The following is a 13,568-nucleotide window of genomic DNA, read 5'->3' on the forward strand; positions in this document are numbered from 1 at the left end:
ACCGACATCTGGTGAAAATTTCATGTCATTAGCACCTCTAGTAATATATTTACTGAGAAAAATGGTGATGTGTTCAGTACTTATTTTACCCGCTGTATATACTGTATATCTTGTAAATGGTGTCTCCTTCAGATCCCAGCTGTGGTCTGATCCCCAGGATTCAGTCCGGCTACTCTCTGCTCTGCAACTCTGTGGTTCTCTATCAGTGTCATGCTGGTTTTAGGCTGCTGGGCTCGTCATCGATCAGTTGCGATCCAGACAGAGAACAGTGGAGCTCCCCGCCACCAACATGTCAAGGTACAGAGAATACATCAAAACACTATGGTTCGACTGGAATATTAAATCCTGACAAAAAATAATTTATTTYACACCTTCACTGGGGCTTATTTTGGTTAAATAATAAACTTTTAAACTTTAAACATAAACTCAGTATCTCCATATTCCTCCAATCTCTTTGCAGATATTAATGAATGTGAAGAACTGAACTCTTTATGTCCTCAACACCTGGAGTGCTCCAACACAGCCGGTTCATTTATTTGCTCAGGTGGGTTCAGAACCATTTTCACATTAAGCACTGTTCTGTTCCAGTAATTAAAACAAACTTCTTGTTGTGATGTAGAGTCCTCTTTGCTGTCCGCTGCCTCCATCGTTGCTGCGGTGATCGTGGTGATTGTCGGTGCAGCTGTGCTGGTTTTAGTCATGATCTTCTATCGAAGGTAAATCTGTACATAATATACACTGAATCCAAACTTAGAACAAAAAGTAAGGAAATATGTGTTTGGTAGTTTGTTTCTTTGTTGTAACAGTGTTCTTGGCAATAAATTTTGTACTGTTTGAAAGCCTTTTAATTTCCTTTTTGGACAAGAACTGAACATGTGATGTGATTTGACTCGAGACAACCACACTGTCTGCAGTAATGTAGATGAATAATCAGTGTGAATGCCTTGGCTTACAGCGTTCACACTGTTGTTTTCATGTTTCTTTTTCTGTTTATCGTTACTTTCCCTATTCCGTACGTTTTTCGGCATCTAACTCGTTTATTACATTTTTGTGCCATTCAAGCATTTCATGTATCAAAACATTCAGCTCATTTATGGCAATCCTGTTATGACTTTTGGTATTTCAGCTATTTATACTTTTTCGGCTATTTCACTTTTTTAGCTAATTTTTTGCCATTGAAAATGAATGAAGCTATTTTCAACAACCTTAAAAATCCTTTAAAATAATTCTAAATCTTTACAAAACCTTACACAATTTGTTTTGGTTATGCTTTTATTTTACTCCGCTGTGCTAATTTTAGCTTTTTTCAGCTATGTCAGCTAAAATTCTACTTTCTGCTATTCTTCTACTTTTTCATGCTTTTTTCTGCTACTTAGAGCTGTTTATGCCATATTCAGCTATTTGCTGCAATTTTAGCTAATATTCAGCTGTTGTAAACTAAAGATGGTCTTTTAAACTAAATACATATTTTTTAGCTAATACTAATACAACTTTTAGGCTTTGTTAGGCCAAGAAAGTGACGTGTTCTTTTCCAGAAAGATTTATTTTTCTCTGGAGTTGTTTCACCGTCAGAGACCTGAAGGAGGCGTTCCTCAGCTGAGTTTTTTGCTGAGCTGTTGTAAAAAAGCTTCTGACAAGTTTGAGAGCTTGAACTTCAGTTCCATGGCTRACTATCAGATGACTTTGAGATGCTGCCATCAGTTCAAGCTCTTTCTGTTTTTCAGAAGTGTTTTGTATCTCCTGGGTCTTCTGGGCCACTGTGTCTTGCAGCATCTTGTTTTCCGCCAGGAGGATTTTGTTTTTCCAGATGTTCTTTTTTTAATCTGAAACGAGGCTTTAATTTGATCACTGAGCTCCTGTAGAAATGTTTCAGACATTTTATAAGTCTGAACATTAGTTTCATGGCTGGCTTTAAGCTGTTTGTAAGATGTTGTCATCTGTTCATGCTTTGTTTCCCATTTCTTTTTTGCTAGCCTGTTTTTTTTTTCTGCTATTTCAGCTGTAATTTTGCTCCTTCCTGCAATTCTTCTAATTTTGTCTTTTTTATGCGTCTTTCAGCCACTTTGAACTGTTTAAGCTTCTTACAGTTGCTTTCTGCTATTTGCTGAATTGAACTTGTTTAACTGTTTTGCTATTAAGCGTTTTCAGTTCCATTTCAGCAGCTTTCAGCTGAAGTTTTCAGCAATAGCATTTTTGCAGGAAATTCATTTTCTCTAGTTATATATAAATATATTTTTGGAGTGATTAAAAACCTAATAAGGCTTCTCTAGCAAGTCTCTTCATATTGTTGAATTTGATATTTTCCATTGTTATCTCAGATGTTCCCAGTCATTAATTTCACTTTTAAATGGCGCCACATTTGTAAGGAACATGCATTTGCGGGATGAGCAGTAGAGCTGAGTATGTGGGTTGCACACGTGTAAAATTTGCCAAATAGCTTATTATACTGTTGTTATGACTCTTATTTTGAGCTTCCAGTACCCCCAGGTGCTGCCAGTTAGGAGTTCAGTATAAGATTTATTGTCAAGAAGCATTGTTGCAACAAAAATCTACCAAACACAAATTTCATAGCTTTTTGTGCCATTATTCAAAATGAGGCTACAAGTAGAATATGATTTAGCCTATTTAATGATATAAATATTTCTAGTCATCTTGTTCTTTAATGTTAAATGTGTTTTTTGCAGATACTTTCCCAAAGCAGAAGAGTTGATCTCAGCTGAACTTTGCCAGAAGAATTCATAAACATCCTGCTGTAGGTTATTAACAACATCACTACAMGCTGATGAAATCTTCATCTGTACGAAGTGCCTATAAAAACAGAAGCTTACAGGAACTCAGTCAGGAAACTAAAATCCTGCTGGAATGTTTATTCTATATATTTTCAGACTTTAAAAGCCTCTGAGCTGAAAGTTTTATTACTTCCTCAGTGTTACTGAGCCTGATTCCTGCTAAGCTGTCAGAGTTGGATCAGGGGGACCAGGTGGTTCTCAATCATGATCTAAACCAGAAAACATGTTTTGTACCAGAAGGAAATTAAACAAATGAGATGAGTTTTTTTTTTTGTAAAAATAAATAAATAAATAAAGTCAGTCAGTCTGGAGGTGATAGTTGAGCAAAAGAGCCTTTTGTTTAATGGAGTGTTACATATTTAATAATCATTCCAATTGCATAAAGACAATTCTTCATTTTTACCATCAAGCTTTTCTATAAAAACTGTCCAATAACAAATCTACATTATGACGTAAAATTATATGGCTATTCTGTTTTCATCCCAAGTAATTTATGACTTATTGTGTTGTTCATTGCAGAGTAAATTAGAATTTGAAATACTTCATTAAACTGTAATAAAGCTGGTTAATGTTTTAAACACTGTAAAGCTGTCACTGCTGGCTGTGTATTAACTAATGAAAATATGTCTAATGAAGTAAAATGTGTACATAAAGCTGWGTGGAGACTGATTTGTGGTTTTATGACACATCAGAGCAGAAACACATGAACAGAATTAACACCTGCAGACGTTTGATGACATTTGAACATCAGTATATCTACGGATGTGTTTGTTTTTTTAGGCTGTTTTCTTGTTTTGTGCTCATTGTTTTAAAAAAGTAATTAATACCTGAAACTGTCTCAACTTGATCAGTTGCCTCACAAGATTAAAACCAAACAAACTATATCAAAGTCACTTAYTGGAAGACAGATCCATTTCGTAGCATGCTGCACAACAGAAGGTCTTAATAAATGTGTGTTCCTGCAGTGGCACTTCAATATTTCCAGCTTACCTTATTGTTTCAGCTGTAAGACTAATGTGCAACCTGAACAATAAAAAATGATCTAAGACCTGTGGGAGCGCAGCTACTYCGAACATGTAGGACATGATGAGAGTTCTGGGATGGACTGTCAGGTCCTTTAGCCCTGGTCTGGGAGGTAGAAACCTAACTTGACGACTGTCATCTCTCTGCGAAGACGCAACACCTCCCAAAACATCTGCTCCACTGGAAGATGACAAAACAGTCCTGTAATCTGACAGATTAAATCTGTTTTCAGAAAACAAATAGAAGTATCTGAACTCACCATCATGTCTGACCAGACCTTGCTGAATGTACCGAATATAAGTAAAGAAGTTGCATACAGCCGTGATCTAGAAGAAAAAAATAAAATACAAAAAAGGTAATTTTCCTATTTCGTGTCAACGGGTATGTTTTTAAATCAAGAAGCAGAGATGGTTACCCGCGCTCGGCTGGAGGGAGAGATGTAGTAGTAGTTCTCCTTGTCACCCAGTTTGATGCGATGTTGGCAGATTCGAGACAAGCCACTTAACGCACATTTTCTACAAGAGACCAGCTGTCAACACTTAACAACAAACACTGAAGACAAGTTTCAAATCTTCAGCTAGTCCAAGAAAAATCTGACATTTGTCCAACACTGTACACAGCAACAACACAAAGTGGAGACATCTTTCAAAAGACAACCGAGTAACAAAGTTAAATGTGGAAATATTTGGACGTTTTCATGCAAACGGACACAAGCAAGATTAAATCTGGAGCGTTCATTAACACATCTGCTTTTTGATTTTCTGCACATCTGGATGTTAAGACTCAATCCATGCTGCAGGAGCAAAAGTTAGTGCAAAGCTGATTCCTGAGGGGACTTACGTCTCTATTGAAGCCCTATAACCACTGAGGAAAAGAGAATAAATCAAAACTGGGATTAGAAATGTGCCTGCTGATTCTCAGATAACAGAGTGAGATGTGAAAATTTCATCATGAATTACAAGTGAGTGAGTTGGGTATAAAGAAAGACGAGATGTGTGAATTAGTGAAAACAGAATGATAAGTGTAATTTTCACTCACTTTGGACCTCCACACTCTAAAGCAGATGCTTTAACCATGGGTAACGCTGACACAGCCACAGGCTCGATGGTTAGAGAGTTGTTTTCCACAGCGCTCTGAACCAGCTGGGACAGCTGGGAGACGCACACACAAACGTTAACATCGGCCCACATTTTAAAATAGAAAAATAGCAGCTTGGTTTGAGAGCTGTTCACCTCTGATCTTGTGAAGGAGAGGCAAGGTCCAATGTCTTCTTTGTAAATGCGACTGAGGAAGGGGGAGGATCGGTCCAGACTCGGCTGTTCCTTCCACAACAAAAACTCTGCAAACTGGATCGAGTCCATCTGCAGAGAAACAGAAAACAGTGAAGTTTCAGAGGAGTTGTAATTTTGCTCAAGAATGAAAGTATTTTTAGGACGAGAATCTAAGCAATCAGGGAAAGTGACAAAGTAAAAAAAACGTACTTAAACATTTATGTTTCTGAAGTCTGAAGTTTTATTTTTTTGTTTTGAAAAATTAAAAGTAAAAACCAGAAATATCCCCAGATTTGTCCTAATATAGAACAAAAAATACAATAGGTAAGAATAGGGATGGTTTTATAAAATTTAGGAGGTAAATATACCTGTCATTTTCATTTTTAGGCAAAATAAATATTTTAGTGAAGTTTGTAAATTGTTAAATTTTGCCCCCCCCACCCCCCACTTTTCCCATTTTTTAAACACTAAATATATATTTTTCCAAGGAAGCCAAGTTTCTATGAAAAAAAAGATGTTATACCTACATAGTACTTTAGCACAATGCAAGGTTTGTGGTGATTAGAGGAAAATGCCTCAATGCCATATTTTAAATTCTGGGTCAATGGGCTGACTTGAAAACACAGAAAAAATGTTTTAAATTGTGTTTTAAAAGTACATTCTCATTTAAAGATCCATTGCCATGGAAGATTTTAACATTTCTGTCTAGTAGAGGGTAGAAATGGTAGGAAAATAGAAAGTTATCTGTAAAAACAGCTAATCAGTAATTTACTGCCAAAAAAGACCCAAGCCAGAGTGTCATGAAAACTTCAATGAAATTGAACAAAGATTTCAGTGCTTTCTTTCTGAACCCAAACAATGCGTTTGAGCAAAAATACCAACAACAACAATGTTAATAATAATAATAATAATAATAATAATAATAATAACAACAACACCTGTTATGAATTTTAACTTTTTATTGCCAATACTTGATAAAAAATGCCAGTCAGGTTCTTTTTCAGTTTAATGTGAGAACAAGAGTTCAACTTGTTTTAGCCAAATTTAAGATCAAAGGGTGGCACAAACAGAGCAAAAAAAAAAAAAAAACCCATCAAAAACTGGAAATAAACTTTTTTCTTTTAAAAAGAGGTGCGTCTCAACTATATTTCCCCACAGAAACTAATTAAAAACCACTGGAACTGAACATATAATCTCTGGAATTAGAAAAAGATCTTTGAAATTGAAATATTGAAAATTAAGGCTAAAATTTGCAGCAAAAAGTAGTCTTAAATGATTAAAAAGGAGGCACACAGAGATTACAGGAACATCTTGCTGTGCAGATTTGCGATTGCTTCTCATGTTCCCAGTATTCAAAACAAACATTCTGTACTTTCTGGATAATTTCAAGATTAAAAGAAAACATCTACCAAGTAAGATWTAGACTTTCTCAGACTGCAGCTGTAAGCTAAATGATCAGACCTGGAATAACTTTCTACATCTGAACTAAAAGTCAAAAGAAATAAATAATAAATGTGTGTTAACTTTACAGTTACACTAACAAACTTTGTTCAGTTAGAACTAGAAYGAATCCTTAGATATCACTGTGGTACGGAGAAGAAAACATTCAGACTGCAGAAGATAACAGAAAGCACAGTTATTAGATATGAACGACAAAGCTGAAAGGAGAGTAGTTACCAGTTTCCTGTCAGTACCAAAGCCCTCTGCTCCTGTCAGTGAGGGACAGACTGACCTGGCAGCAGGAAGAAAAGCAGAGAGAGGAGAGCAGGAGCAGCAGGATGAGAGAGACAGGAAGCACAAGTCACAGAAAGGTTAGCAGTGAGGAAAGGAGCAAAGTGAGCTCAAAGGACAGACTGAAGTTTATAACAGATCAACTTCCTGTAAATTACCTCTCTCTCCTCTTTAACCACAGACTGACTGGAAACAGTGGAAGCGTCGGAGGTTTGAAAAGCTCCGCTGACGCTCTTGTTGCGGACGTGGCTCCCTCCCCGTTTGTGCGATCCTCGGGTCCCTGCGCTCAGCTGAGGGTGCAGCTGGTGGTTGGGTGAGGAGGGAGTGGACGTCAACACCAGAGTTTTGAGCGCAGTCACCTCTGCTTGCAGAACATCAATCTAAGGGCCCAAAAACAGAAAGAAAAGAAAAAAGAAAGATGTCAAAAAGTGTCAAAAGCCCTATTAGAAGGAAATTAAATGATTATAAAAGGACATTTCATATTTAACTGACTCGAATATAACGTGACGCACCTTCCCCTGAGCCTCTTTCAGTTGTTTCTCTGCTCCTGCTTGTTTCACGTTAGCTTCACGCACCATCTTATGAGCTTCCTGTTTAAGAAAAAAAATTAAGAAATATAACGGATTTAACAACCCTAGAGACAGATTCATGAAACAACAAGAAAAGCTGTTGATCAAAAATGCTTAAAAAATAACTACTTAAAAATATCTGTATTAAACAATCAAATTAACTTATTTGAGTAAGAGTATCCACCTGGGTGGAAAAGTTAAAGAGCTGTATAGTTCTGTGATAACTCTATACCTTACAGCTGTGACAGTGATGAGTCAACACTGTAATTAAAACACGAGAATGGCCACTGGTGGCACTAAGCAACATTCATTCTCACATAGCACCCACCACAGTGTACCACGAGGAACACGGTCGAATGCCTTCTCCAAGTCAAAACACATGCAGACTGGATTAGCAAACTCCCATGACCCCTCAAGGAYCCTAGTGAGGGTAAAGAGTTGGTGCAGTGTTCCACGGCCAGGACGGAACCTGTTCCAGAATCTGAGGTCCGACTATCGATMGGWCTCTCTTCTCCGGTACCCCTGAATACCAGGGAGGATAAGGAGAGTGATGCCCCTGTAACTGGAGCAGACCCTCCGGTCCCCTTTTTAAAGAGGGGAACCACCAGTCTGCCAATCCAGTGRTACCRCCCCCGATGTCCAAGGGATGTTGCAAAGGCGTGTCAACCAGGACAGCCCCGCAACATCCAGAGCCTTGAGGAAATCAAGACAGATCTCATCCAGCCCTGGAGCTCTGCCGCTGTGGAGCTTTTTAACTACCTCAGCTCCAGTTATGGACAGATTAAGGGGATTGAGAAAGTCAAGTATTCCTTCCACCTCCCATCAACAGCACTGGTTGACAGGGACATGCACAGACAGACGTCAGGTGGTGCTTGAGCGCCTGCCCTTTTCCCTCCAGACCATCAAGTGCCCCTGTCGAACCCGCTTTTTTTTTTGTAATGCTCCATCTGTCGCCCTTGGTTGCCCTTCTTATTAAGTGTATACAACTATAATGGCAACAGTATTAATATTATTAATAATAATATTGCCCTCACACTCCCTCCCTTCACCAAACACACATGCGGGCCTGCAGAGCTCACTCCTGCTCGCTGTCCCTCAGTGAACGCGCTGCGCGCTCGGACAGGAGGAGAGCTGCTGAAGCAGCTCCTCTCTCTTCTCTCATCCACACAACAGAGGACAGTTATAATCAGCAGGTAATTTACCTACAGCCCCAGGCAAACTGTGTGGGACTGTCTCGCATGTTGCACTCTTGTCCCGGTGTCACGCAAGTTGAAACAAAGTCCCGCRTTTGACTGATCAAATTATAACAAGACATAAAAAGAAAAAAGAAAGGGAAACAATCGACAGACATTTTTTTTATTGGCTGCAATTTACAACCATTAGAAAATGCCTCCTTATTTCTCTCTCTGCCTTCTATGCAGAAGGAGGAGAGAAGGAAAAAAGGCAAAGACGCAGCAGCTGCCAATCAAACACACGCAGCAGCGTGTTCCGCGCACCGCCGCCACTAATAAATATCTAAACACGTGAAAGAAAATGGATTTTATTTATGCAGAATGTGATGGAAACTATGTCAAAAATGTAGCAAAATAATAACTGGAAAATAGGTGAGGAAAGTGAAAGATGATTCTCAGAGAGAAAATTGCCAAACTTTTTTCCTGAAGGAAAACACACCGTGAAGCAACTGTCTGTAAGAGATTCACACAAGAAACTTACAGTTCAGAAAGCTGCCTGTCAGACTGTGGACAGAGAACAGCACAGATCATCTGACCTGCTTATGGTTTTGTTTTGTTTTTATCATGATAAAAAAAAATTAAACTTTAATTATTTTTTCGAGAGTCTTTGTCCAAGACCTCACCGAACTCCTTCCACATCTGAGCTTTTGCCTCAGCAATGGCCGGGGCTGCGGCCCGCTTGGCCTGCTGATACTCCTCAGCTGCCTCCGAGTCCTACCAGCCAACATGGACTTCATTTATTGATCACAAATTCCCTTCAGTGCTTTGCAGTAACTGTCAGACTTAGAAAGAAAGATGACCTTAATAACTATAATAACTGTCTTAGACTAGTATTTACAAAAACATGATACTGTCGTCTTTGAGGTGTAGGTTCAGAAAATTACAATAAATATTAGTAAAACAGAGTGTCTTGGCTGAGTTTAGAGTTTTTTTATTCCATGATTGCTGTCATGCTGGCAGTAACTGAGGACTCGTGGCAACTACCAATATGGTGGCCAGTGTTGTATAAAGTACTTCAATGTGATACTTGAGTAAAAGTATCTTATCATAAAAATACTTTGGTAAAAGTTAAAGTCTTCTCTAAAAAATATTAATTGAGTAAAAGTCTTAAAGTATCTGATATTTTTTGTACTTAAGTATCAAAAGTAAATTTCTGGCACAAAATCTACTTAAGTATTAAAAGTAAAAGTACTGAGTAAAAGTGAGCAGTTAGATTTTCCAAAATGACATGTATTAGGAGGTTACTTCTCAAAAAATATTTTTTTTTCTAACGGCATGCAGGTGTCATGGGTTGTGTATAAGCTAATAGTGTGTCAGAATAGTATATATTTATACTTCTCATCCAACCACAATTAAATTCACTCTATCCAGGAGAGACAATTTATCAGGGTAGTATTTTTAAGTAATAACACCTCAGGATTAAATAGGAGTAACGACTTTCTACTTCTTAACTTTTTAAAAAATGTAGTGAGTAGAAAGTACAGATAATTGTGTAAAAATGCAATGAGTAAAAGTAAAAAGTATGCTGAAAAATAAGTACTCAAGTAAAGTACAGATACCCAAAAATTCTACTTAAGTAAAGTTACAAAGTATTTGTACTTAGTTACTTTAAAACTCTGATGGTGGCACAAATTCTTGCCTTATTGTTAGCATACATCTGTCAGTTTTTTGTTTCTACAGACCTGTTAGGAGGTACAAGTTACATTATCTCAGCATTACTCATCTCCTTTCTGCTTTGTTGTGCAACTCTGTCCTTGTGTATCCAAGTGATGCATGCTTAAAAACATTTATTAATTCTTACAGCGTCGCTCCTCAACAGCTGTCTAATGACCCATCTCTGCTGACCTCAAACAGGCTGGCAGTCAGCTCCTCCAGCTCCTGCTCCAGCTGATTCCTGACTTGTGACAGACGCTCGCACTCCTTGTCTTTTAGTTTCAGTTCCTGAAGGGTGGAGAAAACAGCGCGCACACATTTCATTAGGAAGAACATTTGACTTGTCAGCTCTTTTCTTCCTCACCCCCCTGTTTCGTTTCACACCAACTTTTGTCTACGTATGCAAGAATAAAAAGGTTACAACACACCCTCTTTGCCGCGTCTAGTTGTTCCCTCAGGATCTCTGACCCTTTTTCTCGTATTTCTTTTTCTTTAATCTCCAGCGAGGAGCTGCGGAGCCGGGTGACCTCGCCATGACGTCTGCCTGAGGTGGGCCCGACCTGGCCGCCTCCCTCCACTCTGGACTCGGGCTCTGGATCCAGATCTACCAACCTTCACAAAACCACATAAACGTGCACAATTCAAAGTTCACTTTAAAGTTTGAGACATACAAATAGCACTTCTGCGTCAACAAGGTGATTCACAAAAAAATACTAGCTGAAAACTGGATGTAGTTCATTTGCTGCAGATAGTTTCTCTTTTTTTTTARGTCTGAAATTTTATTTGTCCACTTTATGGTTTTAAGTGCACACTAATATGCTGTCATAGACAGGTACAAAGACTGGACAAGAAGTGAAAAAAGCAGCCAATGTCAAAATAGAAACTTTGAAAGACCTTCAGAACTGTTGAAGAACTAAAGATCAAGATTTGAAAACTAAAGGAAAATCCTGGTTCTTTGGAAACATCGTCAAAAAAACTGGAGGTTGTTTAAAATGTCCGTACTGTAGCTACTCATTCTAGATGTCTACAGTCCAATTCAGCTGACTTGTTTTTTAAAAAAAATATTTTAAATGTACTGTGATGTTTGGCTGAGCTGATGTTCTGAATTTTAAAGCAATTTCAAATCACAAAATGTTGTTTRACCCAGAGGGTTTGCTGAGGTTTTAAAATTGTATAACAGCACATTTTCTGATTCATAATTGATTTTCGAAGCTTTTTTTTTTTTTTACAAAGTGGAAAATAAGAAAAAAAACACTGGATGTTTACGCTGATCTGACCAGTTGGTATTTCTGCCTTATGACTTGCAGCGTGTGACAGAACACAATAAAGGAGCCTCATAAAAATGTCCCCAGTCTGCAGCTTGTATAAGATCAGGACCACGAAAACAATTTTATTAGGGTCAACAAATCAGAGATGCGTCAGAGATAACATAATAGATCTCTAACCAGGTTTCTGTGCCCACGTATTTAGTAGAGATGGACACTGTCACGACAAAAAGACAAGGGAGAAATGAAGGCCCAGCTTGTTGATTTTTATCAGTATATTACAAACATAACGCCAAGCAGAACATCCCAGGGATGAGACTGCTCCGAGTTTGAGCAACAGAATGTGTCTAACCAGACAGTCAAGAGGGCGTTTATTTAAACAAAGCTCATAATTAGGACACAACACCATAACCAGAAGGCCATATCTCTCAGAGGGCAGACCAACATCAAACTGAATAGATGCATTCTGTTCACAATAAATGAGGACATCTCCAAAAACCCAGAGTTCATCTTATGTTTCCATAACAGGCATTTCAAGTCCAAAGACAGTACGCAAATTGTTCAGTAATCATTTTAACCATTATCAAATWCACACACACCTGATGAGTGACTAAGCTCTGACTGTTTTCATGCTTCACATTCTTTAATWTAATGTGAAAGAAGGAAGTACTGATTAAAGCTAATTTAATAGCTACCACTTCAGGACTAAATTGTTTATGCTCTTGTTTTAATTATTGTGTCCATATATGACCAGGATGAGAATTTGTAATTAATATTTACCCTAGTTCTGCTACTGAAAAGACTAAAGCAAATGAAATAAAAAGGTTGGGTGGGTGTGTGACACATACAGCTCTGCTACAGCAGTCAGGACATTTGGTTTACTTCAGGTTTTACCTGTCCATTGACCAAGTAGGAGGGGTGCACGTGTAGTTCGGCAGTGAATGTCCCACTTTGTGCTCTTTTCAAAAGGAAACTACAAAAGCAGGAGGAAGCACGAGATAAGTGAGATGACCAATGCATATAATACTGAACCATGACTTCTGCCTTCTTACTTGAAAACAAATGTTCGCACATGTTCGCCATGTGTTTCCAAACTAGAGGTGTGCAGATGTGTCTGCCTGTGTGGTGTCACATGAGTTGTTTTATAAACATTAGAAAAAATTACTACAGCTCAACGTGTTAAAGCATGCACCAAGGTAAAGACTGCAGGCTCAACACCTGAAGAAAATTATCTGGGGTTTATCTTTTTATTGTTTTATTAAAGAGGAATGACCCGTTTGTTTACATGGAGGCGGCAGGACTTTTACTGGAACCAGTCTACAAGGAAGTGTGGTCTCGTTTCAACCTCATCTTTCAGGTCAGAAGTCTAAATTTCTTATGGAGTCGATGTGCTGAACATAMCAGCCCCATCTGAGAAAACACTGGGAAATAATTTGCTGCGTTACCATATGATAGCATTGGCAGTACATTGCTAACAGGTGCTAATAAAAAACTATTGAAAAAATAAAAATAAAACAGTGTTATCAGAAAACATGAGACCTGTGCAAGCAAAATGATTGACAATGAGATTTTTTTATATTAAGTTATTAATTTAAAATTCTACACTTCAAAAGCCTCAAAAAGTTAACTTCTTTGTTAGCAAAAGTCTTGTTTACAAGACTACAGGTTTGAAAATTCAAGCTCATGTTAGAAAACATCCATTAAATGCAGATTAGGAAGATTATTATACTATTTTAGTTACTAGTTTTTACACAAATCTCAATTACAGCAAAAATTAGGGCTGTGTATTGGGAAGAATTTGGCGATACGATACATATCATGACAGAGGGGTCACGATACGATATATCCTGATATATTGCGATACTATAAGCAAGGTGATGTATCGCGATTTTTTTGTCCAAAAATTCTATTAAATAAAAACTAAATTAGGGGAAAAAATGAAAAACCAAAACTCATTGGTCTCAGAAAATTCTAATATTACATAGACATGCTTTTGATACATTTAGCTGTGTTCTGCTTTGTATGTATTTTATTT

At 37.8% G+C, this 13,568-nt stretch overlaps 2 protein-coding genes across 4 annotated transcripts in view; one reads left to right on the plus strand and one right to left on the minus strand.

The window, feature by feature from the left end:
* The window catches only part of epx (eosinophil peroxidase), a 13,014-nt gene extending 9,529 nt beyond the window's left edge, over nucleotides 1-3,485 (plus strand). The window contains exons 14-17 of the mRNA XM_014013624.1: nucleotides 133-297; nucleotides 461-544; nucleotides 620-716; nucleotides 2,685-3,485. Of these exons, the coding sequence (XP_013869078.1) occupies nucleotides 133-297; nucleotides 461-544; nucleotides 620-716; nucleotides 2,685-2,742 (404 nt within the window). The 3' untranslated portion in view covers nucleotides 2,743-3,485. The remainder of the gene's footprint in view (nucleotides 1-132; nucleotides 298-460; nucleotides 545-619; nucleotides 717-2,684) is intronic.
* Nucleotides 3,108-13,568, minus strand: part of rab3il1 (RAB3A interacting protein (rabin3)-like 1) — a 13,974-nt gene continuing 3,513 nt past the window's right edge. For 2 of the 3 annotated variants that reach the window (XM_014013629.1, XM_014013630.1), the window contains 10 exons: nucleotides 10,697-10,880; nucleotides 10,461-10,556; nucleotides 7,327-7,404; nucleotides 6,973-7,194; nucleotides 5,045-5,173; nucleotides 4,851-4,963; nucleotides 4,653-4,676; nucleotides 4,228-4,327; nucleotides 4,072-4,138; nucleotides 3,108-3,992 (listed from right to left, as the gene is read on the minus strand). In XM_014013629.1, coding sequence (XP_013869083.1) covers nucleotides 3,907-3,992; nucleotides 4,072-4,138; nucleotides 4,228-4,327; nucleotides 4,653-4,676; nucleotides 4,851-4,963; nucleotides 5,045-5,173; nucleotides 6,973-7,194; nucleotides 7,327-7,404; nucleotides 10,461-10,556; nucleotides 10,697-10,880 — 1,099 coding nt within the window. In that variant the 3' untranslated portion in view covers nucleotides 3,108-3,906. The remainder of the gene's footprint in view (nucleotides 3,993-4,071; nucleotides 4,139-4,227; nucleotides 4,328-4,652; nucleotides 4,677-4,850; nucleotides 4,964-5,044; nucleotides 5,174-6,972; nucleotides 7,195-7,326; nucleotides 7,405-10,460; nucleotides 10,557-10,696; nucleotides 10,881-13,568) is intronic. The other variant, XM_014013631.1, reaches the window with a different exon arrangement.

The sequence above is a fragment of the Austrofundulus limnaeus genome, unplaced genomic scaffold (assembly GCF_001266775.1).
Source record: "Austrofundulus limnaeus strain Quisiro unplaced genomic scaffold, Austrofundulus_limnaeus-1.0 Scaffold104, whole genome shotgun sequence".
NCBI lineage: Eukaryota > Metazoa > Chordata > Actinopteri > Cyprinodontiformes > Rivulidae > Austrofundulus > Austrofundulus limnaeus.